The following is a 26,432-nucleotide window of genomic DNA, read 5'->3' as shown; positions in this document are numbered from 1 at the left end:
ATTAAACCCTAGCCCCCCTTCTCTCTATATATATATATATTATTTTTTTTCGCCATGTTGTTTGTACATGACATGTTGTTCAATGATTTTCAAATCAAACTTTTTTTTTTTTTTTACTTCCGTCGACGTCCTTTTGTAAAGCTGGACATACAGTTGCTCTTATAACAATTGATAAAACAGTTGTGTGTATTATCTCACTATACTCTTCTGAGAAGTCGGTTCTGAACAGTGCTCTTCTGATAACTATACTGCATTGAACCGCTTTATCTCAGAGAGCCCTTTTGCTTCAGAATTACCAGTCAGCAAAATAACCTCATTTAGAGAGATTGCTAGAAATATTATACAAGTTTTGTGAACTGATGATGGAGAAATGACTCTTGGGGATGATTCGTGGTCTTGATATTTTATGTTTGTTGTTGTAATTGTGCCACATTATGTGTGCAAGGGGTTATTTTGAGCGCACAAAAAGGCCTATTTTGCCTATGCAAAAATGTTGCCTTTTCTTATTATTTTCTATTTTGATTAATTTACCTATTTTATTCTATGTAGTCGTGTCTTATCAGTGCCTGATTCTTTTATTGAGCATGCAAAAAAGACTTTTAATTACTCAAAAGCTTGAGACTGTGCACATTTTTTGCGGTGTATTTAATCAGTCTGCGTTGCAGGACATCTTTTGCCAGATGACACATTTAAAAACAAAGTCATGAGCAATAAATGGTCAAAAGAGCATCTGATCTGCCACAAACCACCAAAACCTATGCTGAGCACAGCTTGTTTCAGATGTTACAAAATAATATAGGAATTTGTGCTGATAAGTTAATCATTAACAGAGAAATCACATTTCCCTTGACCTTTTGACATTTAAAGGAAGGATAGGCAATTTCTTTTATAAACACGTTTTGTTATACTGGATAAAACTCTCTTCACATCCTGTAGCAATCAATAATAGGAGTGATCTAAATATTAAAATATGTATTATCTGTGAAAGTCTCAGCACCAAAAAATGCTCATCCAATCATTGTATTCTGTCCGAATAAGCCTATGCAGAGTTGTAGACAGACGTCAGTCACCGCGAGCCACAAACAACAGCCTTTTACAGTTCCTCGTGAACCAAAACAACAAGCTTATGCTGCGTTCACACCATGCCGTTACCGTAATAAAGAGATAGCAACCCGTGATGTTCTACCAGGAGGAGCTGTTCAAGTCATCAGACTCGCATTTATGCGTTTCTCTCGTGACGCTTTCCAGACTCTGCTGTGTGCATTCATGTGTTTTGAAGAAGGCGTGGCTTTGGAGAACACTCTGAAAGGAAGGTGGGATCTCATGTTTTCCAAGCTAACTTGATATTGCTAGCCACTCCGAAATTGCCTACCCTACCTCAATCACCCCATCAAGGTCGGTCATTTAACATTTGATGAGCATCTGACCTTCACAGACCACATCACAAAGACAGCTCGATCATGCAGGTTTGCACTGCACAACATCAGGAAGATCAGGCCTTTCCTAACTGAGCATGCAACACAACTTCTCGCCCAGGCCTGGGTTATCTCTAGGCTTGATTACTGCAGTGCTCTTCTGGCTGGTCTTCCATCATGTGCAACTAAACCTCTACAAATGATCCAGAATGCTGCAGCTCGTCTTGTCTTCAACAAGCCCAAAAGGGCCCATGTCACTCCTCTGTTCATCTCTCTGCACTGGCTACCACTCGCTGCTCGCATCAAGTTCAAGGCATTGACGCTTGCTTACAGATCGACCACAGGCTCAGCTCCCTCCTACTTTCACTCGCTCCTACGAGTCTACATCCCTACCAGAAGCCTGCGATCGGTCAATGAGCAACGGCTCGTGGTACCATCACAGAGAGCTACAAAATCACTCTCCAGAACATTCTCATTCACGTTTCCATGCTGGTGGAATGATCTCCCAACCCTCCCTCGTCCTGAATGCAGAATCCCTGACAACATTCAAAAGACAAATGAAAACTCATCTCTTCCGTGAGCACCTGACATAAAAAAATTAAATAAAAAAAAATAAAAAACTTTTCCTTTAATCCTCCCTTGTTTGGCTTATGCTACTTTGAGCAATGCCTGAACTTTGTATTTTGAGCACTTCTTGGTCAAAATAGGACAGAAGGTCAAAATAGGACAGAAAATAGCCTATTACTTCTAAATTAGGATGGTTTTTGTGTAAAAATATTGCTAACATTATAAGTGGACCTCAACGAACATTATAAAACTTTTTTTTTTAAATGCAGTTCATGACCCCTTTAAAGGATTAGTTCACTTTTAAAATGAAAATTCTGTCATCATATACTCACCCTTAAGTTGTTTCAAACCTGTATGAATTTCTTTCCTCTGCTGAACACAAAGGAAGATAGTTTTTGGTTCCCATTGACTTCCATAGTAGGAAAAAAATATACTATGGAAGTCAATGGGAACCAAAAACTGTCTGGTTACTGACATTCTTCTAAATATCTTCCTTTGTGTTCAGCAGAGGAAAGAAATTCATACAGGTTTGAAACAACTTAAGGGTGAGTATATGATGACAGAATTTTAATTTTAAAAGTGAACTAATCCTTTAAAGCATATAATACACACTGGGCACCTGAGAACTTGCTGTCAATAATTGACAATACAATTGTGAATCACTAAAGCAGCTGATTAGTAAAGCAGAGACATATGAAACCATTCAGAAAGACTCAGTATTGAATTTATTGAATTAAACATCTTCAGAGTACAGCTACTGGGTCTAAAAATCATGAAGATCTTGAAAAACATATTCAAACATTAATATTAATATTAGTATCAAATGATGGGGAGCAGGTGCTGGTCCATCATGCCTAGGCCCGAACAACAATAATAAAAGATGACAGTGCTGTACATCTGAAGACTGAAGGGTTCAAGCTCTTCCGTCAGTATAAGATAGTTTAATTTTGAGTGCAAATGTGGTGTTATTAGGTGTAATCTGAATCCAACTCTCGCTACTTGTTAAAAGTAGACATCTTCTGAGTAATTCAAGTCATAGGAGCCTATTGTCTGCAAAATTTTGCAACCTAAGCCCAGATCAGTATTTCTATTTCAATACAGTATTTCTATTTCAATAGATACAGTATGATATACAGGTACTGCATATAATCTTATTGTTATTGGAGTCTCACAAAAACCCATGATGGGCTCAAATCTAATATACTGTATGTACAACATGTGTGTCCCATTTTGAAAGACACACTCTTTAACCTCATGAACCCTATTCTAATAAAAAAAAATGTAAAAGCTTTTGATCCGGGCAGTAACATATTTTCAATTGGTCTTGTGTCCCAAAGAAATTGTTACCAAGTCTCAATATATAAAGTTCTCAGTCGTTTTTAACGCATATTTCTATAAATAATGACAATCACTTTTTTATTTTTATTACACTGGATTATTAACATCTTTCAAATATGATGACATTTTAAAGGAGTGATTTACACAATTGTTCGAAAGTTTGGGGTCACTAAGATTTTGTATTAATTCTCTTATGCTCACCAATCCTGCATTTATTTGATCAAAAACACAGTAAAAACAGCAATATTGTGAAAGATTATAACACTTTAAATTAACTGCTTTCTATTTTACCTTATTTAAATAAATAAAAAACATTATTCCTTTGATGTCAATGCTGTATTTTCAGCATCAATACTCCAGCCTTCAGTGTCACCTGATCCTTCAGAAATCATTCTAACATGCTGATTTTTTTCTTTTTTTATCAATGTCATCAATGTTGAAAGCAGTTGTTCTGCTTTTTTGGGGAAACCGTGAGACTTCTTTCTGAATACATTTATTTGATGAATATTAAGTTCAAAAGAACACCATTAATTTGAAATAGAAAGTGGTAGAAATATTCAATAAGTCTTTACTGTCACATTCTTTCTATATTTGGTTGTTTTTTATTTGATATTTTATACAGAAACATCAATAAAAACAACAAAAAAAGAAAAACCGGTGTGATGACAAGGTATGTCATTTTAACCCTGTTATTCATAATTGTGTTACAGCCTGGTTAAGTGTCAGTGACTCCGATCTGGCCTGCCTGTTGGGCAGAGACTTGAGATATTCGAGGTGGCGAATTGCGTCTTCTTGGTTGTGCCTTACATAGTAAACTAAATAGGATATAACCATTGTAAACCAGCCAAACATTGTTATCAGCATAGCCACATCAGTGGTCCTCTGGATTGCTGTGCAGAAGTCAAGATCAGTCGCCACCAGAATGAAGGGCATACCTTGAGCCTCCAGCGCTTCAGGTTCAGAAGTGTTGCACACCACCTCAGTGAGGGAGGAGGGATCCAAGAGCAGCTGTGGCATAGCCAGCTGCAGACGACAGTCACACAGCCAGGGGTTATGAGAAAGGTTAGTCTGGGCTCTGAGGTCGCCGAACGCCTTGGGGTCCAGGGTCTCCAGCTGATTTGAAGAAAGATCCAGGCTGCTCAACGAGTCTGCAAGGTCTTGAAAGGCTCCAGGCTCCAGGTAGGCCAACCTGTTGTGGGAAAGATCTAATTTGAACAGTAGTGGGAGTCCTATAAAGGCATACGATGGTATGGTAAGCAGCAGGTTGTTGTCTAGGTATAGATGCTGTGTAGTGTTCGGAAGGTCACGTGGCACTGCTATCAGGTGCATGTCACTACAACGGACCACCAGCCCGCTGTCGACACTCTCCGAGCAGAGACAGCTCTCTGGGCATCCGTTTTCTGCTTGGTGGCACAGACACACACCCAAGACGTCCAGGAGGAGGGTGAAAGTGAGAGAAAGGCAGCTGGCCACAGCTTGACAGCCCATAGGCATACTGACAGTCCCGAACATCAGGAGGAGGAAGAGCACATCAGCTCAAAACAAACAGGAAACAGGAAGAAAATAACAAGTCATTACAACTGGCACCCTGCTATCATTATGCTTACTGATTGTGGAGTTATTTTGAGGATAAATGGGCACTTGTTAGGTTAATTACCATCAAGAAACTGCTAGTTTGTTAGGGCATAAACTTAGCTGTGTGCTTCAGCTGTAGAGGAACGAATTGGATATATAGTAATAACAGAAAACGGTTGATACAGATATTTATGCCTATTTTGGGTTTCAGTTTATATATATATATGACATATCACTAATATCGCTCCTCAAGTCAGTTAATGTATACTTATAACAATCCAGAAATTCAATAAAATGGTTTGGATAAGCTTGGGAACTTAATGCGGAGAAAATGTAAAATAGGCTATTTACCTGAGAGAGTAGATGAGAAGTCGTATCTCGCGTTACGAATGTTGTGTTTACCGCATAAACACGGTGTGTTTCCCGTTTTTGGCTTATTTCTTCAAACTTTCCATTCATAATTTGCCTAACTGACTAATTTTGACTGATATCCTCTTTCCCTCGGAATGTGAACGTCTCCTCATCACCAAAACAACATGTGATGATTACATCGGCATTATTCACAAATGAAACGGATGCGAGTTCATTCCTGTCTTGAAGATCAACTTGATCGTACAGAAGCCTCTTCAGTTCCCATCTTTCTCCTCCTCAGTTATGGTGTGTGTGTGTGTGTGTGTGTGGTTTTGAAATACCGAAGCTTTCCTCACACATAACTCAAGATAAACGAGAGATGGCGCTATAAGTGAACGGGGAACATCTGTCGGTGGTGTTTGACCTTACTTGACGCAGCACAAGATACATTAGTGTCAAATCACTGCAGTTCACTTTACAAGTTATTTAGGGCCTATTAATACCATTATGAAATACATTTTAGCCTACATTTTCATTTGTTTATACAGACTAAAACTGCTGATATTTAGCAATTTTTCAATTTATTTTATATAAACTATTAACGATAAGCCTAATAATAGCTGAATTAAAAAAAAAATATCTAGTCTCGCTATTGCTTTCATTTTTTTTTAAAAGTGATTTTAGCATTGTATGCCACAAAAGTAAGTTATAAAACACAAAAGAATTTCATGAGATTTGAATCTATATGCCTACAGATATTTTCATTAGGCCTACATAAATATATGGGACCTAAATATATGGGCCTACATAAATATATGGGACCTCCTGGTTAAATAAAGGTATAAATAAATATATATATATATATATATATATATATATATATATATATATATATATATATATATATATATATATATATATATATATATATATATATATATATTTACATTTGTCTTTTGCCAGCAACTAGACCACAAAAGTTTCATGAATCTGTCAATAAATACATATCTGTAACACACTGCGACATCACCTCCTTTATTTTCTGTTTAAGTGTGACAAACTCATCTCTGCTCTAGAAATAGCATAATAATGTGGAGCATCCAAGCATAAATATTTGTGTTGTTGGACAAAATAAAACTTGATTTAATAAATTGAATAAAAATCAGTTCATATCAAGCGCAGAGTCTGTTGTGAGGAGTTTACATCTGCTGCAGCGAAACTAGTCTCAGCTGTTAGACTGTGTAATATTTCAGATATTTAGGGATATAAGTCATGTCCACACACAGTTGTGGAATTTACTGCAAAACAGACACAGGTTTATTCAAATAGGTCCCATATTATACCGTAATCAACCCTTTTCAGTGATGATGATGATGATGATGATACACAACGTAGTGTTTGTGTGGCATCACTGAACCAATCTCCTGAGTTCACAGCAGTTTTATGATCTCTTCCACTTGTGGATATCCTCAGCATCCTCCTCCAGCACTGCCTTCACGTCACCTAGCGCAATCATCAGCTGTGCCAGGTAGTATGTTGTCATAATAATGTGCCTTTCGTATTCTATATCAAAGACATTGAACTTTGTCAGTGCAATTGTGAGGTCAGAAGCCATGAAGACCAGGCTCCCCAGCAGGACGAGCGGCCGCCGCGTACGAACAGCCAGTGTAGCCATGATGACAATGAGCAGCACGTAACCCCCTATGGCTGGGACGAGGACGTCAGCTTCTGGATCAAGCCGTAGGAAGGGCACCAGGTACACATAAAGTCCACCGCCGATCAACCACAGGGGGAGGTAGAGGATATAGAACGAGAAAGACGAAGATGTTGCAGAATATCGTGATGACAGGAAGGAGAGAGAGTAAAGCAAGTGGGCCAGAGCAAAACAGCTCATTCCTGAAAAAGAAAACAGAAAGAGATTGGACTGTGAAGCAGGGTTATTGTAATTAACTACAATACAAAAATATTTCTGTTACTTGAAGTAAAATAAATGTCAATCAAAATGTAATTAAATATTTACTTTTTTAGTTGACAAGGAAAGATTTATAATTTCCCTTTACCCGATATAGGCTACATAAATAATTAAAACTGAAATACTTATTTAAATAAAAAAGACTAAAAGATATATACTTATTTTTTTTTTGAATAATAAAGACAAAATCACACAACAAAATTACAAAAACTTGAACTTTAAAAATTTGATTAAACACAAATCCAAGCCATTAATAAAAACTGATGTTAAAATAACACTGCTGTGGAGAATTGTGATTAATTCTATATTAAAATGGAAATTTTAATTTAAAATAATTAAAAACATTTGTAATAAAAAATTATAATTACATAATTCTGAATGGTAATTATCATTTTATTCTCATTAGAGACAGTACTTACAAATACGGTGTATTTATCAAGTTAAAATAAAGACTGAACAAATTAGTATCATGATGTATTAATACTTTTTACTTTTTAAAATTATATATTTTATTACTATTTTGCATTGTGGTGATGACAGTTTTTATGGAGAAATTGTGCCTAACTGCCAAGAAAATAATATCCCTAATATCCCAATGTATATGTGTGTGTATATATATGGGTGACATATAGCCTGGACATGTTCTTGGTAAATTTTGTAACATTAACCCTGGCTGATAGTCTTAAGTTAAGATATGGGACAGAAAGAAATAACTTTTACCATGGATAAAAAGTTCTGGCCAAATAAGGCAACAGTCTCCGCCCGCTGAGAGCAGCAACCCTCCGGCCACACCCATTAGACTCCGCCCCCCATTATAGCTGAACACCAGAAGGACCAACGAGAGGATGGGAGCAGCCTTTATTCCAGCAGCCAAAAGAGAGGGGGCGGAGTCTGGGATCCACAAATAAAAGTATATTGTGCAAGATACAATAAAAGGGAGGAGGTAGAGAAACAGAACACAGCACTGGAAAAGAATGAAAACAGTACAGGCATCAGTTATAAAAACACACAGTCTGCACATTCTGCTCTAACAGTCTCACAATTGTTTGTATTAAATAGTAAATGCAAATATCTTTGTTATGAGGAAATGAAAACATGAGTGTGAAGCCATAATACTAGAAAAATAATTGTGACTAAATGTGAATCTAAATATAAACTGGATGTTTGTGAATCCCACAAAAGCAGAACACAGGTGTCTGCGTGTGTGCAGGTGTGTGTGTGTGTGTGTGCTGTGATTACCGTGTTTCTGCGTTGTCTGCGGTCAAAGGCACTTGTCTCCAGGATGTCCATCTCTCTCTTCTTGCCAAAACAGTCATACACACACCGTTCTCAGATGTGGGCCACGTATTCCACAGCTGGGAGATCTGTAATGTCTCTGTGAACTATGTATACCAGTGTGTTTCACTGGCTGGGGTAAGTCTGGACTTTGGACCATTATGAGGGATGTGTTATCCGTCAGATTGTTCTGTCATAAACAAAGTACACCCTTCACTCTCTCTCCTCTCTGCATTATGGCCTATTACCCTATAGTCACATCATCAGTAAGAGCAAAGGTTTGATGATTGAGACACAAGTTCAGCAAGATAATTTTTTTTAATTCATTTTAGACAATTATCTTTCTCTCTTTGATTTCTGTATTTTCAGCTTATTATATTCATTTTATCAGCTTTTCTGTTGTGTTTGTAGACGTGTCAGAGTAAGCAGAAACTTTTACATTTCTAGATATTTAGGTTGGTATAAACAATTATCCAAAGTATTGTAATTATTATAATAATCATTGTAATTCTAATTCTAATCTTTTTAATTCTTATTGATTATTAACTTCTCTGATGGTAGTGGTTTTAACTGAATATGTATAATCAAAACTGCTGGAGATATTTACATCTTTCCACATGGTCACCCATATGAGGGCGCCACTGAGCCGCAGTGTTATGATGCAAAAAAGAAAAAGGGAAGATTTTATATAGGCTATATATTCATTCTAAATACATTAAATGTTTTATATTTTGGAAGTGATAGATAGTCTATCCTATAGATAGAAGGCATGGCAACTTATTGAAGTTTCTTCGGTCTGGGTTCAGGATCACCGTTTCTACCATACATAATATTACAGTGCTCCTTTAAAATATCCAAACGCCAATGGATTCACACACAAAGTCTAATCATTAACATGAACTTTAACCCGCTCGATCCACAATCTCTCAAGTTCAAACAGCGAAACAAGAGATCGACGAACATCGAGAAGAAAGAGAGAGAGTGAAAATAGAGAAAAGGTAAGGATTAAGCAGGCATGTGAAGGTTGAGAGGAGCGATTGAGATCATGTGTTAGAGATAAAGGAGAATATCTAAAGTTGGACGGTGACATTGGAGAAAATGAAAAGGGGAGGGGCCAAATATTTAATCACGAGCATGTGTGGGGAATATACCAGTACATGCAATATAAGCAAATCTGCTTGGCCTACAATATAAGCAATATAAGCAAATCTTGTTGGCCTACATCTTGTTTCCATGTTTCAGAAGTTACAAAATAGACTACACTGTTGTTATAGTTGTGGATAATAATTAGCTCCCTTACCCTATGTTTAGCAGACAAACCCTGGAGATTAAACATTCTATACAAAAGCTATTCTGAATCTCCTTTCTCACTCTGTAGATATGGCTGATAGACCATTAAAGGTTGGAGTTGTGGGATATGGACATTTAGGTGAGTTCTCTAGTGAAAACTTCAACTTTCCCTACAGTGTATTACACATTGATGTTTTTTTTTATTTGTACTTAAACTATTGCATATTACCTTTGACAAAAGAACAATTTGTATAGTCTATACTTCCTGTTATATTTTTAAATATTAAAATAAGGTCATTTTCTCAGTTAATCAGCAAATAACCATATGTTGTCATCGAAAAGTATCTGGGACTTTTGATTGATTCGTGAACCTGTCCATACCACAAACCACTAAAATATCATGAAAATGTATTGGTCAAGAAGTGTGGAAGCGCTGTGATTACTCCTGTTCAGTATCAATTGATTTTGTCAAACCATGAAGTTTGTATTTCATCTTTTTCTCAACATTCAGGACAGTTTCTTGTTGAGAAGATCCAAAGGGAAGGGCCTAAAGTGGGGCTGCATTTAGCATTCGTTTGGAACCGAAATCCAGACAAACTTAAAGATTCATTGCCCAAAGAGCTCATTCTACACGACCTTTCAGATTTCACACGCAGGTAAACATTGCAAATGTGTTTGTATGTAGGTGCATGTTGCATAGGGGTACTTTTCCCCAGTCACATCAATGGCAAGAAGTGTCCCAATCAACCTGAATTCACCCTATTTGTTTATATGTAAACGTATAAGTGTTTTGTGTGTTTCAGAGGAACTGATGTAATAGTGGAGGTGTGTCATCCACAGATAGTTAAAGAGTTTGGGGTCAGATTTGTGTCACACGCTCATTTCCTGGTAACTTTACAGTTTACCTCTATATTATCACTTGAAATCTTGCTTTCCATATTATTTACATTTATTTAATAATGATTACGTAATTGTTATAGAACCATCCCTGATCAAGTTTTTCCCTCCCTCAGGTGGGCAGCCCTTCGGCCCTCTCCGACACCCAGCTTGAGCACGAGCTCCGCACTGCTGCAAAACAACATGGAAAAACACTTTATGTGCCCAGTGGTGCATTATGGGGTGGCCAAGATATTCAAAAAATGAACGACAGCGGAACATTGCAGGTGAGACCATTTTATTATAATTATTTACTGCACAAATTTTAATGATTGCTCATGAAAAATATTTATATTCAAGAGGTGGTCAGCAAAGTTAATAGCTTAAGTTTTATTGTCCCTCTCACATTAAAATATATTAAGTCATTTTCAAATGTCTTTATCGTAGGCTCTTTCCATCCGAATGTCTAAACATCCCTCTTGCTTTCGACTGACTGGTGGCCTGCTCTCTGATTGGACGGAGGGAGAGGGGAGGCGGGTCTTGTTCCACGGCTCAGTAGCAGAGCTCTGCCCCATAGCCCCTAACAATGTGAACACGATGGCAGCTGCGGCTATAGCCGCATCAAAGTTGGGCTTCCATGGGGTTACTGGAGAAATTATTTCAGACACTGCGTGAGTTGCCAACTGGTTCCTTAAAATGCTTCATTCCTCATAAAACACAAAAAAACTGCCTCCATACCTAGACTTTTCAGCATGTTGCTAAGTAGTAAAAAAAACACTATACTTCAGGTTTGGGTTTTGTTCAAATCCCGAACCTTGAGTATGAGCTTCTCGTCTTGCCCTTCTCTCCAGATTAGCAGACTACCATATTGTGGAGGTTGAAGTAATAGGTCCAGATGGGTTCTCAGTGAAAACAGTAAGACAGAACCCCGCCAAACTGGGAGCTGTAACAGGAAATGCCACATACAATTCCTTCTGGAGCAGCTTACTGGGTATGTTTGCATAAGAAAGACAGGTGGAGTGCATACAGCCAAAAACCACAGTATGTGCTAAACATCCTAAGCCAAATCTGGTTTTACACAGATAATATAGCCATAAAAAACAATTCCATCATACACTTTTGCATTCTTTTGTAACTCTTCTTTTCTTTCTGTCCAGCTAAAATTTGAAAATGAATGAAAAGTCCAAAATCATACATTAATTAATGCGGTTACATAACTCTTATCTCACATCTTGTTATATATTACAATATCTGAATTATGTTTTCTTTCTTTTTTTTCCAGTTTGCAAGGGTCATGGAGGGAGGGTATATCTGTGTTGACAACAGTGGATTACTGCAGAAAGTGTACAAGTTAACCAAAGAATAACAGTTACACATGATGAAATAATAAAAATTTGTCGTCATGTCAATAATGTTGTAGACTTTAATCTCAGTTGTACAGCCGTGACATACATGACTAATTTAAACAGTGCTCATGTGTATTTGTATTATACAGTATCAATGATCCTCCAGTGCATTCGTTTGGCTGGTTAGCTTTTGCTACATTACTTGCTTGTGATTCTTTGTTCTTTAACAATAATATTAATAATAAAAAAGCTGGATACTTACTATGTTTTTGAGAGTACATAATACTGCAAAGGGAAATCTGGCTGTGAGTAAAGAATTGCAAGAATGTTTTCGGATAACGGTACTTTGTCATTGTTTACTCAAACTCAAGCCCTTTGAAACGTATGAATTTCTTGCTTTCATGAAACACAAATGGAGAAGTTTAGCTCTTTGAAATTAGTACAATGATAGTGAATAGTAATAATGACTGTCAAAGCATGATTTTGGGCCATATTGACTATTTTTAGGTTTATATATTGAATCTTGACTCGTTCATTTTCTATATAAAAGAGCATTCTTCTTTTGTGGTCCACAGAGGAAAGTCATACATGTTTGGAACAGTGTATAAATAATGCATTTTTTTTAACCATTCCTTTAAATAATTGATAAGGCTCTCATTCCTTATAAAGGTCTCTTTAAAATAAATGCTTGTAACAATTATGCTCTTCATCTCAATTAGTTTATCACGGGAAGACTTGAAATTAACACTGTCATTTGTATTGTCTTAACTTTTCAATGTGGCCATTTGAATGTCCGCTTAAAGGGATAGTTCACCCAAAAATGAAAATTACCCCATGATTTACTCACCCTCATGTTATCCTAAGTGTATATGACATTCTTCTTTCAGACTAATACAATCCGAGTTATATATATATATATATATAAAAAAATCCTGTCTCTTCCAAGCTCTATAATAGCAGTGAATGGCTATTTATGTTTTGAAGTCCATCAAAGCGCATCCATCCATCATAAAAGTGCTTCACACAGCTCTGCTGGGGTTAATAAATTGCTGAGGTGAAGCGATGTGTTTGTGTAAAAAAATATATCCATATTTAAAACTTTATTGACTAAAATAACTAGCTACCGGCCGAGGCTGGAACTTAAATATGTTTTAAATCCATATTAAGTTTTAAATATGGATCATTTTTTTATACGAACACATCGCTTCACTTTCGTAAGACCTTTATTAACCCCAGCAGAGCCGTGTGGATTACTTTTATCATGCATGGATGCTTTATGGACTTGAAATCATAAACAGCCATTATAAAGCAAGCAATGGAAGAGCCAGGACATTTTTTTATATAACTCCGATTGCATTCATCTGAAAGAAGAATCTCATACACACCTAGGATGACTTGAGGGTGAGTAAATAATGAGGTAATTTTCATTTTTGGGTGAACTATCCCTTTAAGACCAGCATCACAGACACACAGGAATTGTCATCTGAATTAACTCTAGCTACTACTAAATCCTTTGCTCTCAGTTGTTTTTGTAATTGGCCTTGTATGAAAGACACCAGTGAAATCTTCACAAACTATGGCTCACCATATACTTAAATATCTTATTTATTTCTCTTGCACAAAAACAACATGCAAACACACTGTTTGCAGGCATTACGTTCACTTTTAGGGGAGTGTTGCGTTTAAAGTGTGTGCGTACGCGTGTGTGTGTGTGCGTGTCTGTGTGTAAAAGTGCCTCACAGTATAAGCTACAGTTTGTGTATGTATGCATGTAGGGCTGTGTTTTAGTTTTTCTCAGGGAGAACGACTGCATTATTCTTGTTTCGGTTCGGTACGTTAAGCGGTTGGCGGATGTTGACCCGGTCTTTTTCTGCTTCCAGATCTTCGTCATACTGTTCCTCCTCATCCTCACCCTCACTGTGATGAGGAGATGAGTGAAGCGAGTGGGCGGGAGAAGGGGGCACAGAGGCAGGTCGCGGGTAACGGAAGCCTGTGGCCTGGATTACGTGATTAAAAGAATAAATGTCAACAAATATTTACGTCTCAGCTCATAGACATTAACCAGATATGTCTAGAGCAGTCAGTGGTTTTCAACCTTTTTGACTCCAAGGCGCCCCATTGTCCACAACAGTATTCAAAAACCCCATGACTTGTCTAGTTGTTTGTAACTAGCTTGAAAATAATCTAGATGGAAGTAGGGGTCCACGCGCACCCCCCGGCTTTTTTTATGCCACCTGATTTTTTAAAATCCTTAAAGTGTCTATTTTCAGAATCTGCCAGGTACCAAGCTTAAATAATGTCCCAAAGACTTCATTTTTAACCTTTTGCTATCATATCTACACGGTATCACAATATCTACACAAAGGACTCTCTGCACCATGTCAAATCTGTCAATTCAATCTGAAGGAGCTCCAAGAAGGGGTTCCTTGTTTCCCAATCAGTGCATTTTCTGTGACAAAGCAAAATCCAAGATCAAGAGCTTACAAAGTTTCAGAGTTGGAAACACAAGGAAAAATAGACCCTTTGGGTCTATTCGGCGACGCTGTAAGCACGGTCGTCGAAAGTTTTCAGAAGGCGAAGAAACAATCAGCGGTGCTCCAGAAGATTCTTCCTCGCCGATCTAATGTCCCCGAGACTGCTGGGATTAAACAGGAGCAGTCTCGGCAGCCTACGAGCTCCTAGCAGCACAGGGTGCAACAGAAACAAAGCATCGCCACTCTGGCTCCTCCACAATCGGGGGGTGTGCCCTCCACAAGTGCCCCTGGGCACTCCACAAGTGCCCAGTCCGAGCAGATGGCAGTTCGGCATCGAGATGTCATTCTGTCTCACATGAAGATGCTGGGGTTGAGGCTCAACGCCAAGAAGAGTGTGCTCCTACCGTCTCAGAGGACCACTTTTCTTGGTGTGGTATGGGATTCGACAACGATGTGGGCACAATTGTCACCAACACGTATTACTTTGATTCTCTCAGCCGTAAATGGGGTAAAACTAGGCCAGTCACTCACTGTGAAACAGTTTCAGAGACTGTAGGGTCTAATGGCAGCTGCGTCCAACGTAATAACTTTTGGTCATTATTTTAGCTTGGTACCTAATTTAATCTTAAAATAGACACTTGATTGATAAAGAAATAATAGGTTGTGAAAAAAAAAAAACATGCGCTTGAGAAAACGAAAAAATTGTTGATCCTCTACACATCTTTGGCCATTTTTTGCTATTTTTGTTCAGAAATAGGGTCAGTATGTTGTCAAATGTCAAAAATAACCATTCCATTAAATTTCTGGGGTCAGAATTGTATGGGAAAATGTGTTCATTTGTCTCTGTATGTTGTTTACTTCAAATGTTATGCCACTTTCTATATAATTTGATTATTCAGGTTCCGGTCAGATGCAGCAAAAGGTTAAAAATGAAGTCTTTGGGACATTATTTCAGCTTGGTACCTGGCAGATTCTGAAAATAGACACTTTAAGGATTTTAAAAAATTAGGTGTCGTAAAAAAAGCCGGGGGGTGCGCGTGGACCCCTACTTCCATCTAGACTAAAAGCATTATAAAAAATGTTTTTTTTTACACTAAATTTTCTACCAAAGTCCCCCTTGGACATCTGCTGCGGTTGGGACATCCGGGTTGAGAGTTCAGGTTGAGAACCACTGGTTTAGATAATTAAATTTAAGACTTATAAACTTAAGTCATCGTTTTAACTTACTGAAGTGGGTTCTTGAGGCTCATAGATGAATGTGTCCGGGAAAGCTTTCGCTAAAGCCATATGTCGGGCAGAAATGTAATACTAAGAGAAAAAAAACATGTTATATTAGTTCAAGATCAATAACCTGTTAGCTTTATTGTTTTGATGCATATACAGTTATTTGGACACATCTCGTGGCTGACAGTCTGGTATGGTGGTATGACCTTGGGAAAAGCATTTCATTGAGTTCGTGTGTGTGGTCTTACCCTGCCCAGATATCTCCAGTCTAGCAGGTCACTGAGGCGCTCGGTTCGGTTCCTTTGAATGATCCTCTGCCTGCGGCTCTGCTGACAGAACTGAAACAGGAAAGACGTCAGCTGATTACAGGACTCATCCACCCCACGATACCGCCGATCCAGAATATAGATACCTGAGAGAGAGGGAATTAGGAACCAAATAAAACTCATTCAAACAAAAATGAGATTCGGAAAAAAATTTAAATCTTGTAGCTGCTGTGTAGCAGCTCTCACCGTAAGCTGATGGGTCAGCAATGTGCTCCTCCATGAAACAGCCAAACCCAGACAGGTTAGTGGAGATTGATGGGATACCCATCACTGTACACTCAGCTGGGAGAGAGATGGGTTCATTGTGTTGAGTGGCAGTTATTAATACACATTTAATTAGTTCATACACTACCGTTAAAATGTTTGGGGTCAGTAAGATTTTCTCATGGTTTTGAAAAAGAAATCTCTTTTCCTTACCAAGGCTGCATTTATTTGATAAATTCAGTAAAAACAATACAGTGAAATATTATTTTATTTAAAATGTTGATTTTTAAAATTCATTTCGATATGCTGAAACATTTCTTTACCATTTTTTTTTGTAAAGTGGTACTTTTTCAGGATTATTTTATGAATAGAAAGATCAAAAGAACAGCTTTTTTTTATAAAAGTATTTTGTAAAATCTTGAAAAGTGACTTTAGTGTCACTTTAGATCATTTTAAAGTATTAATTTCTTTAAAAAAAACTATGAACAGTAGTGTACATATAGGAGTGTGTGTAGTTATACCTGGTGTGTATCCCCAGGGCTCATAGTAAGATGGAAATACTCCAAGGTGGCAGCCTCTCACAAACTCCTCGTAGTCCATCGGCAGGAGAGGAGAAGTTGAGGAGAGAAACTCTGGATGGAAAATCACCTAGCAGAAGAACAAGAGTCTTATAAGCATATTCAGTATTTTTCCCACAGAAAAACAAATCAATTAGTGAGCCTTTAATTATATACAGTGTGTCTGTGTACCTTGACTCGGTCCTGAGAGGTGTTGAAGAGGCCAATGCGGCGGATGCAGTTGAGGATGGGGTCACTGCTGTCCTCCAGCATGTTGTGAGTGCAGACGGGGGGCAGACACTGTCGTTGGGTGGCGAAGATGGCACGCTTCATTATGGTAAAGTCCTCTTTATCTAACATCTTAGACACATCAGGCAACTGCCCTCTGAAAACAAAAGAGAGCAATGTCACTCCGAAAAAGAGATTCACACACTTTTTTGATGCAGTCGAAGAGGCAACTCACACTAAAAGTGATTCGTAGAGTTTCTTCCCAAAGCGCTCCTTCACAGTCTGTGCAGTGTCCCTGACAATACAACAAAGATGCAATATCACAACAAAATCCATTCACTGTTCCAACAGACCCCGAGTCCCTGAAAATAAGGGTGCTTTCACACTAACACTTATGGTGCGCACCCGTGTTCGATTGGCGTCAGAGTTCAGTTCGTTTGGATGATGTGAACACCGTTTACCGAACTCGGGTGCGCACTCGTGAACTCTACCTGAATCCGCATTAAAAAGGTTAGTGAACCGCAATTGATGACGTATGACCCGATAAAACCGTGTTTGTGTGGGTTTCACTCACCTTCCTGACAAGCTGAGAAAATGTACATTTCATTTCAGTTTGCCTTCTACAGTAATGGACTCCCGCCTTCTTTAGAACATTTGCGGAAAGTGTTATGTGCTGATGCTTTTATTTAACCAAAGTTACAAAAAACAAACAAAGCAGGGAGCAATCGAACTCTGGTTCGGGCCAGGCAATCGAACCAAGTGTGAAAGCACCCCAAAACTGTCGAGAGAGCAAAAAACTATAAATGTGTTTTTGAGCAAAATTATGAGTAAATAATTAATTATATTTATGTAAAATAATGAATAAATAACTATAATTTTAACTATTCCTTTCAATGACATTATGACTACTGTTTATTTTTAAAATAACTAAATATTCTTTCTACATCCTCATACATCCTTCACTGCAGAATGACACAGCTGTGTTGGGACGCTCTAGACCAATATTGCTATTGTTAAACTAACTAAAACTATTTTTTTTTAAATGTAAAAGCTGAACTAAAATGAAAAATAAATACTAGATGAAAAATTTAAACATGGGAAAATTATAAATGTTGCATTAGCAAATTACTGAAGTAAAAGTTTAAGATAAAGTATTAAAACTGCTAAAAAAAATTAAATCAACTATATAGATAAATACAAATAAAAAAGAAGCACATAACAAAATTACTAAAAACTAAAATGAAAATTGAAAATATAAAAACAAAAAGCGAATTCAAAATACAGTATAAATAATATTACATTAGCACTGCTTTCAAGACATGTGGCGGCATTCTAGGCGATCTTGGGAGTTTATATGAAGCAAGTAGGTTGCTACACAGTCATTCACAACAGTAGTCCTCACAGTGCAGCTGTCATGGTTACCAGAGCTGTTTCCGTACGGCTTGGCCCTTCAGGGTCTCCACGTTGAAGTTGTTGGTACGAGCAGGCATGATGAAGAATGCTATTACAGTCACCTCGCTGTGATTCACCTAGAACCACAAGAATAATGTTTAAAATCAAAGTCACATTTAAAACAAATTTTATAACAAAGATTATTCGTATGAAATGCACATAGTATACACTAATGATACGCGGATCGTGGTTATATCCGTGGGTCGGGCGGGCCAAGTAATACAAAATAACATTCCAATTAATTATGGGTGAATAAGATAAATAATTATATTGTTTTGATTTTATTAAAGACACGGAACTCTTATTTCACGGTAAAACGCAACGAATGTGTGCCACTCTTTTACTTTGTTTTCAACAACAACGCGGATTTCTTCAGGGAAAACCAATCAAGGATAAAATATACCTAAATATTCTAGTGGTCATTATATGAAATACAAAGGAAAAAATCTACATGTGATATTGCTTAATAACTTAAGTTACTAATATACACAAGCTTAAAGGGGAGGTATAATGCCAATTTTTACAATATGTGAAATAAGTCTCTGTTGTCCCCAGAGTGTATATGTGAAGTTTTAACTCAAAATACCCCACAGATAATTTTTAACAGCATGTTAAAATTGTCCCTTTTGAGGGTCAGTAAAAACACGTCATTTCGTACCGTATGTGTCCCTTTAAATGAATATGAGCTGCTGCTCCCGGCACAGAGGGCGGAGCTTCAAGAGCTGTGTGCGTGTTAGTACCCGCAGACAAGTACTAAAATGTCAGAAACTGTTCTGCCTTTTATGTTTAAACTGGAGTCGGACAATGATGGAGAGACTCAAGAAGAAGTGACAACATGTAGAATGCAACAGGACGTTTCTGAATGGTTAGTTGATGAATTTATGTTGCTGATGTGGAGTTAACTATCCTCTATTTGCATATTCTGTCATAATAATCTATAAAATCACTCGTGTGAGAATTGTTGCAAGTTGCCTACAGAGTGACATGCTATTGCATTTGTGTTACGTACTGTATTGCATGTGAAAAGACAGATGCGACAGCTTGAGCAGACAAATGTGCTCTACTACAACAACTCTTCCTCTTCTCAACATGGACTGTGTGTTCCTAGGGGCGGGGTTTATGTCAATTTTAGGGTTAGTGATGTCACTAACCCAGGAGGAATTTTGTGTAGTCCCAACCAGCCGTTTATTGTAGTCCTTAAAAAACGATTTCTTTAAAAGCATATATCTTTCTTTGCTTTGAACTTTGAGCGTTGTAACTTTGCAGAAGTCGTTTATGCTAAAACAGCAACATTACACTAACTAAAGTTAGAAAAGTGAAATCATAATCAACCACCGTTTTAACAGAAATTATTCTGATAAGAGTCTATGGAAATATGAATGTGTTTAAAGCTTAATTTTACGTCAGGCACTAATTTGCTGACTCTCAGCTTATAGACGTCTACTTGTTTAAGCAGCAATGGAAGTAAAATTTCAAAAAAGGGTTAATTAAAAAAAATAAAAAGTAAGGAAGGAAGGAAAGAAAGAAAAATACAGTGTGGGAGCGTTTTAGTGAAATAGTTAACCAGGGCCAATTAAGTACTGGCTATGTGATATGTAACGGCTGTGAAGCGCTGTATGTATATATGACAATAAACTAATAAAGCCTATATCAAGCCTTTGTTTGGGCTGAACGCATTTAATTTCTTGTGTGTGTTCGGAAAGTTGCAGTGAGGGAAACAGTGATGATATCTGAATCAGAGAAAGTCATAGGTTTGGGTGGGTGGCGGGTGAATTATTTATTTTTAACAGCGGATTCCGGTGACGTTAGAGCTGATCCACGCATCTCTAGTGTACAACCTAAAACACAAATACTTGCCCTCAGAAGGTAATTAAGTCTGGCCAATGCTTCAAGAAAGATATCAGCTCCTTTATTTGAGAATTCATAGCGTCCAGCAATAAAAAGAAACACCGTCTTGTCAAGGTTAAAATCTAAATGCCTGCAGGGAACACAAATCAACAAGAAAACATATGTATGACAGAGTGTTATCGTATATGGACATGTGAATATGATGGTGCGTATTATGAACCCTGACCCATAGAAATGGCCTCTGACAAACTCCTGGATGCGCGCTTTACTCTGAGCGTGGAGGTTCTGGAACTCGTGCATGGCTGAGAACTTCTTCACATTCAGACCGTTAGGAGTCACAAAATCTGACAGAGAAAAGTGAAAGTTGAAATCTTAAGCAAATGGTTAAAATAGGTTTAAAAAAAAACAGCAATTTCCAGGACAAAATTCCATTTCTAAACTAAATCAAGAAGCCTCCTGAGTGAAAATGAGGTCAGAATCTCTTCTAATACCAGATCAATCTGCCCATGATGACATTTTAAATGGTATTATCTGACAGGGCCATTACGCCATTAGAAATGTAGTGTAACAGTCTTTTTAAGAAACTAAAGTCACCTGGTTTCCGCTTTAGCAAGTGCTCGGCCTCAATGGCGGTGATCTGAGAGACGGTGGTGAAAACGTGTGTACAGCGGGCTGCTGCACGCTCCAGACAGTACCGGTGATAGATCTGCCTGTCACCTGCCTCTTTATCCACATTAAACTACACATGGAGAAATAACAAGACACTTCAGAACACTTTCTTAAAAGGTAAAGTATTTTTTATGTTACAATACTTTCTCTTAACCCATTTTTTTGTTTATTGACTAGTATGACTATGCTATTCATGGGTTTATCTCTCCAAAGTAACAATATCGAGCTTCCCAGGCACCATCAAAACACAGAGTCAAAAAATTAACCCAGATGGGTATTAAAAAGTATATTAAAGACACTTGCGTTTGCTCTAGACAAAGCGTTAATCTACTCATTTGCTTACTCATGACACATTGCAAGACAGCTAAAAGTATTCCTAATATGATTGATCTTTTATTGAAAGTACGCTAATTTAAATGTTATCTTTCGAGACATGCCTACAAGCATGTTTCTCACAGAAACTATGTATTTCACCTTTATTAAATTAGGGATACCAGCTCAATTACAGTTGCTGTTTTTGATTCCAGAAAATAATCTTGGTGTCAAACTATTATTTGCTGGAAACAGGAAATGTTTTCTAAAGAAAGCCGAATCTATCTGGAGTTAGATTAATAAACAGTAATGGGGAAGTATCACATATTCACAAATACACAATCTCTTGCACAAACAAACCTCTGCGAGGTTGTTGTAGAAGTCGACGCTCCCGGCACACAGGTATCGCCCGAGCAGAGTGGCGTGTGTGGTGAAGATTGTTGCTATGGGTAACTGGCGCTGCCTGCATAAGACAAGCCCCAAACCTGACAACCACTCGTGAAAATGTGCCACGATGTGAGGAGGGTCGTCACACTGAGCTGCATACTGAAACACACATAACCATAATCATAATAAATGAGAATTACATTTTTTATGTCCATGTTCCAAATAAAAAGATAAGATGATGCATCTTTTAAAAATATATATTGAATTCACTGGGTTACCAAAACAATAGGTTATTTAATCTAAATATTTTTTTGTTGAATATCCTAACCAAAAATAAATAAATTAAAGAACTTTAGTACTTTACACTGACAAAATTTTTATTCATATAGATTATTAAAAAAAGGAATGACACACACCAGTGTAGTTAGTTAACTAAAACTATTAAAATACAATAATACCCTGGATCACAAAACCAGTCAAGTCGCACAGGTATATTTGTGGCAATAGCCAACAATACATTTTATGCCAAAAATCATTAGGATATTAAGTAAAAATTATGTTCCACGAAGATATTTTGTAAATATCATACCGTAAATATAGAAAATATTTATTTTTGTGAGTGAATGCAGCACAATCGCAAACATAAATGGACAACTTTAAAGGAGATTTTCTCAATGTTTAGATTTTTTTGCACCCTCAGATTCCAGATTTTCAAATAGTTGTATCTCGACCAAATATTGTTCTCTATCCTAACAAACCATACATCAATGGAAAGCTTATTCAGCTTTCAGATGATGTATACATCTCAATTTCAAAAAATGTACCCATGTGACTGGTTTTGTGGTCCAGTGTCACATATAAATATAAGATTAAATACTGAAATTAAAAAACTTAAATGAAAGTAAAAAAAAAAATCCTAAAACTGAATTAAAAATAAATTAAAGCTAAATAGAAACTTAATAAATGACAAAAGCAAAATGACTAAAACGAAAATATAAAAGCTACCAGTAATTAAAAATATTAATAAATACACAAAAACAATGCTGCACACCTCTCCCAGCAGCCATGCAGTGAGGAAGCCAAAGAGAACAGCATCGTTAGCCTCTCTGTCGAACCAGGGCACACCAATACCACATTTCTCCCACAATTCACTCTTCCAGCGGTCCAGAGACCAGGCCGTGAAGCCCACGTCTAGCAGAATCACATATGGAGAGCCTTCAATCAGCCATCGACCAAAATATACCTAGAGAAAGAGGCAGAGGAATTAAGTCAAAAACTTTGTCACTTTGCTAAAGATTTGAAATGATTCATTAAAACATTCATGGAAACAGTATTTTGATAACCAAGATTACCACACTTGCTAAATATTGTCTTCTACAGGTTTGCCAAATTAATTCAAAGATCACAATCTTTAGTTAATACTTTCTATGAGAAACCTGGATGACAGCAAAGTGACCTGGCAATAATGCTGGCACCAATTCACAAAGTGTTTCTCAGGGGGAAATTTTCTGAAAGAACCGAAATAGACCTCAGTCTGGCTGTAGGACACAGATATAGCCTTTTAACCTTTAAAAAATACACACACACACACACGCACACACGCACACTCCAGAATGAAGGTTTAGGGTTTCACTGAGGATAAGAGCAGATTAAAACGGGCTGTGTGATGTTTGCGCACATATTAGTGTGGATAAACAGGTGGTGAACAAACCCAGAGCTAGAAATTGTCTTTCTTTTTTCATATGTATTAAGTCAACTAGCCAGCAAGGATGTGCATGCATTTGTATACCTTGCACCCACTGCTGTTCATTTTATCAATGGTTCTTCTGAGTGCTGCATTACAGGGTTCGATCAGCTCCACTTGCGTCCTGACATTGGACTCCATATACGGGCCAACTAGAAAGTAGTTCTCACCCCATTCCTCGCAGGTCAGACGTGCCTTGGTCTGGATCACCGTGTAAATGCCACCAACTGCCACAAAACGAGAGAGGTTAGTCAACCGTCAACAGATGTTTAGGTCCTTCAAAAACGACCTAAACAGCCACCCAACCCTTTAAACTTGACGTTGTCGACGGCTATCACAATGTCTCCTTGACCTTTATCTAATCTAGCTGTCAATAATATATAATATTCACAGAGTGCAGCAAATACCAGCACTAGAGTCACATGATGGTATGTGGATGGATACAGTGTCTGTGAATGCTTGGCGCTTGAGTCATGTGGCATATAGGTTTTTGTGGTGTGACAACAACAACAGTATCTGGTTTCTCCTTTTCAAAACTGTAGATTATTGTAGACTACCTAATAACTCTCTTCAAAACAATTGGTTATTGGTTAATTCATTGTACTGCACCAAAATACTCTGTGTTTACCAAATATATTGACAGTTTCTATGTAAAATGCAATAGGCTATGTAAAGTACCGTATGGTTTGTTTACCAGTCCAGCTCTGGTTGTTGGAGATTAAAAACCTTTATTCAATTTATATTTTATTGAATAAAATTATTACAGCCCTAAAACTCTTTTATTTATTTTTTATTTCTAACTTTATTTGTGTTAGTCTATTCATGACATGTCAGTGTAAAAACAATACAAATATCTTAACTAAATTTAGTACAGTTCAGAAGTTTGGGGTATTTTTATCATTTTATTCAGAAGGGTGCATTAAATTGTTCAAAAGTGACAGTAAAGACATATCATATTATAATGTTACAAAATATTATTTTCAAAAGAAACCTGAAAAATTAATTTCCACAAAAAGCAGCACAACGGTTTTCAACATTGGTAATAATAATCAGAAGAGTTTGTTTCTTGAGCACCAAATCATCATATTAGAATGATTTCTGAAGGATCATGTGACACTGAACTTTGGAGTAACGATGCTGCAATATTTCACAATGTTAAAGTTTTACTGTATTTTTTATTTATTTTTAAATGCAGCCTTGGAGAGACTTCTTTCAAAAACATTTTAATCTTACTGACCCCAAACTTAAATGGTAGTGTAGATTTTTGAGGATATGATTTGAAATGTCTATGACGATACATTAGCAACGAAACATCCTATCCAAGATAAAAGAAACATGCACACCTTTATTAGAGACCTCCCATGCGATCTCGAACAGGATTGCATCCTCCCGATCAAACTCTTCGTCCCAGTCCTCCAGGCCAGACAGGGAGGTGACCGACAAACTGCGTGCCAGTGGCATGCTGGGTAATGGAAAACAATGATAATATCAATCAATTTATCCATGTTTTTAAAGGGATAGTTCACTTCAAAATGAAAATTCTGTCATTATTTACTCACCCTCAAGTTGTTTCAAACCTGTATGAATTTCTTTCTTCTGCTGAACACAAAGGAAGATATTTTGAAGAATGTGGGTAACCAAACAGTTAACTGGTCCCACTGACTTCATAGTATTTTTTTTCCTACTATGGAAGTCAATGGGACCAGTTAACTGGTTACCCACATTCAGGTTTGGAACAACATTGAGTATATGATGACCTCATTTTCATTTTGAAGTGAACTATCCCTTTAAGTCTCATCTACATTGAACTCCTGACATTTAAACTAATGTGTTACTTATATATCCATCATAAAATGTAGCCTTATGTGACACACAAGAGCTGTCTACATCAGTATATGACCTTCAAACATGCAACACACACACTTCCCCCAAATTACAACAATTTATATCCACAGCATTTCATTATAATGACTCATCTTCCAGCATGGCTCTTCCTCTCTCAGATTTGCACATGGAAACATATTTGAAAAAGCCACTTATGAGCAAGAACTATGAGCAGGTGCATGTTCAGATCAGGTGAGAGGTCTACACATTATGCCTTCATCTCAAGTCTAGGCATGATCTTTCATACAATCACAACACTATGTAATACCAGGACAGTCAATCACACCATCACTTACACACCCTCCAATTACAACATACATTAAGCAACATGAGGCATGTTTTACGAGAAGGACAGAAAGTAATTGAGAGAAGAGGCTAGTCCCTATAAACCCAGCCAGGATTCATTAATGAAATAACGGTACTTAAGGTCCTCCATACATAATAAACACACCCTCGCGAAATGGATAGCCTACTTGGATTATGAAACCCCATTATAGTATATTGAAGTATTGGTGAAGTCTCATCTATGACTGGTGGGCATTTTACCATCGAGTCTCTCTCGGACGCATACAGTTTGCGAGCGTGCGTGCGCGCGCCCTGGAATGGTACGTGCGCTTTGACCACACATGAACAGTCAAACGCAGAACGTCATTGTCACCATAACAAAAAAACATATAAAGCGTTTCGAGGGTATAAAAGTGAACGTGCAAAGAATAAACAGGTGGACACGATCAAAAAAGTCGCAAGTTGCAGCATTTCGTCTTGCACGCTTGAGGAAGGACAGACTGGCCAGGCAAGAGCAAGCTGCAAAAGTGGGTTAGACACGGGTAAACGAAGAGCACTGCGCGTGACAGTAATCACGGGCTTTGCAGATAGAAGATAATTTCCCTCTCTGGGTTTTAAAACACACGGACATTTAATTTCAAACTGACAACTCACAAAAACTGTTATGCACTCACCCTGCGGTAGCGTCTTTTCCTCGCTCAGCGGCGCAAGCTTCGCATCTGCTGAAATCAATCACCAGGAGGATGATTTGACAGTGGGCGGAGTCTCCTGCGCAAATTCACCTTGTCCGTTGGACAATTTGGCTGTCCGTCAGCGTGACAGCTCGCACGCGA

General features: G+C 37.5%; 4 protein-coding genes across 6 annotated transcripts; 1 reads left to right on the top strand and 3 right to left on the bottom strand.

Moving 5' to 3' along the window:
• Positions 1 to 3,874: 3,874 nt before the first annotated feature.
• Positions 3,875 to 5,350, bottom strand: lrrc3cb (leucine rich repeat containing 3Cb). The gene is made up of 2 exons (XM_079627997.1): positions 5,247 to 5,350; positions 3,875 to 4,815 (listed from the first exon to the last, which is right to left on the bottom strand). The coding sequence occupies exon 2, from the start codon at positions 4,812 to 4,814 to the stop codon at positions 4,014 to 4,016; it is 801 nt and encodes a 266-aa protein (XP_079484123.1). The 5' UTR covers position 4,815; positions 5,247 to 5,350; the 3' UTR covers positions 3,875 to 4,013.
• Positions 5,351 to 6,265: 915 nt separating this feature from the next.
• tmem86b (transmembrane protein 86B) lies at positions 6,266 to 8,625 on the bottom strand. Its single transcript, XM_079626364.1, has 3 exons — positions 8,458 to 8,625; positions 7,939 to 8,182; positions 6,266 to 7,142 (listed from the first exon to the last, which is right to left on the bottom strand). Exons 1-3 carry the CDS (start codon positions 8,506 to 8,508, stop codon positions 6,688 to 6,690), a joined length of 750 nt encoding a protein of 249 aa, XP_079482490.1. The 5' UTR covers positions 8,509 to 8,625; the 3' UTR covers positions 6,266 to 6,687.
• Positions 8,626 to 9,149: 524 nt separating this feature from the next.
• On the top strand, positions 9,150 to 12,450 carry aspdh (aspartate dehydrogenase domain containing). Of its 2 annotated transcripts, XM_079632658.1 has the most exons (8): positions 9,150 to 9,491; positions 9,872 to 9,922; positions 10,295 to 10,439; positions 10,587 to 10,671; positions 10,797 to 10,946; positions 11,107 to 11,330; positions 11,511 to 11,650; positions 11,942 to 12,450. In XM_079632658.1, exons 2-8 carry the CDS (start codon positions 9,874 to 9,876, stop codon positions 11,977 to 11,979), a joined length of 831 nt encoding a protein of 276 aa, XP_079488784.1. In that variant the 5' UTR covers positions 9,150 to 9,491; positions 9,872 to 9,873; the 3' UTR covers positions 11,980 to 12,450. The 2 variants fall into 2 exon arrangements, with proteins under 2 accessions (XP_079488784.1, XP_079488785.1); XM_079632659.1 differs by lacking the exon at positions 9,150 to 9,491 and having other exon boundaries at positions 9,579 to 9,922.
• gys1 (glycogen synthase 1 (muscle)) lies at positions 12,069 to 26,403 on the bottom strand. 2 transcript variants are annotated; one of them, XR_013799964.1, is made up of 17 exons: positions 26,274 to 26,403; positions 24,774 to 24,892; positions 23,476 to 23,657; positions 22,738 to 22,929; positions 21,660 to 21,845; positions 20,913 to 21,057; positions 20,545 to 20,662; positions 20,328 to 20,448; positions 18,441 to 18,547; positions 17,254 to 17,313; positions 16,983 to 17,175; positions 16,755 to 16,881; positions 16,216 to 16,311; positions 15,952 to 16,115; positions 15,707 to 15,787; positions 13,279 to 14,002; positions 12,069 to 13,034 (listed from the first exon to the last, which is right to left on the bottom strand). XR_013799964.1 is itself a non-coding variant. In XM_079632633.1 (16 exons), exons 2-16 carry the CDS (start codon positions 24,889 to 24,891, stop codon positions 13,790 to 13,792), a joined length of 2,103 nt encoding a protein of 700 aa, XP_079488759.1. In that variant the 5' UTR covers position 24,892; positions 26,274 to 26,403; the 3' UTR covers positions 12,069 to 13,789. The 2 variants fall into 2 exon arrangements, 1 of the variants encoding a protein (XP_079488759.1); XM_079632633.1 differs by having other exon boundaries at positions 12,069 to 14,002.
• Positions 26,404 to 26,432: the final 29 nt, after the last annotated feature.

The sequence above is a fragment of the Phoxinus phoxinus genome, assembly GCF_949152265.1.
Source record: "Phoxinus phoxinus genome assembly, chromosome: 1".
Lineage (NCBI taxonomy): Eukaryota > Metazoa > Chordata > Actinopteri > Cypriniformes > Leuciscidae > Phoxinus > Phoxinus phoxinus.
Note: the sequence above shows the minus strand (reverse complement) of the source record. Positions and strands in the feature narration are given on the sequence as shown.

What these genes read in the sequence shown, in the direction of transcription:
- lrrc3cb (XM_079627997.1), bottom strand. Translation starts at nt 4,814, where the DNA reads ATGCCTATGGGCTGTCAAGCTGTGGCCAGCTGCCTTTCTCTCACTTTC.
- tmem86b (XM_079626364.1), bottom strand. Translation starts at nt 8,508, where the DNA reads ATGGACATCCTGGAGACAAGTGCCTTTGACCGCAGACAACGCAGAAAC. An exon ending in GCAGACAACGCAGAAACACG is followed by an intron (nt 8,183 to 8,457) that starts GTAATCACAGCA and finishes ATTCTTTTCCAG; the next exon opens with TGCTGTGTTCTGTTTCTCTA. An exon ending in GCCAGAACTTTTTATCCATG is followed by an intron (nt 7,143 to 7,938) that starts GTAAAAGTTATT and finishes TTTCTTTTTCAG; the next exon opens with GAATGAGCTGTTTTGCTCTG.
- aspdh (XM_079632658.1), top strand. Translation starts at nt 9,874, where the DNA reads ATGGCTGATAGACCATTAAAGGTTGGAGTTGTGGGATATGGACATTTA. An exon ending in GAAATTATTTCAGACACTGC is followed by an intron (nt 11,331 to 11,510) that starts GTGAGTTGCCAA and finishes CCTTCTCTCCAG; the next exon opens with ATTAGCAGACTACCATATTG. An exon ending in CTTCTGGAGCAGCTTACTGG is followed by an intron (nt 11,651 to 11,941) that starts GTATGTTTGCAT and finishes TTTTTTTTCCAG; the next exon opens with TTTGCAAGGGTCATGGAGGG.
- gys1 (XM_079632633.1), bottom strand. Translation starts at nt 24,891, where the DNA reads ATGCCACTGGCACGCAGTTTGTCGGTCACCTCCCTGTCTGGCCTGGAG. An exon ending in CTTGCTAAAGCGGAAACCAG is followed by an intron (nt 20,663 to 20,912) that starts GTGACTTTAGTT and finishes TTTCTCTGTCAG; the next exon opens with ATTTTGTGACTCCTAACGGT. An exon ending in GTCAGAGGCCATTTCTATGG is followed by an intron (nt 20,449 to 20,544) that starts GTCAGGGTTCAT and finishes TGTTCCCTGCAG; the next exon opens with GCATTTAGATTTTAACCTTG.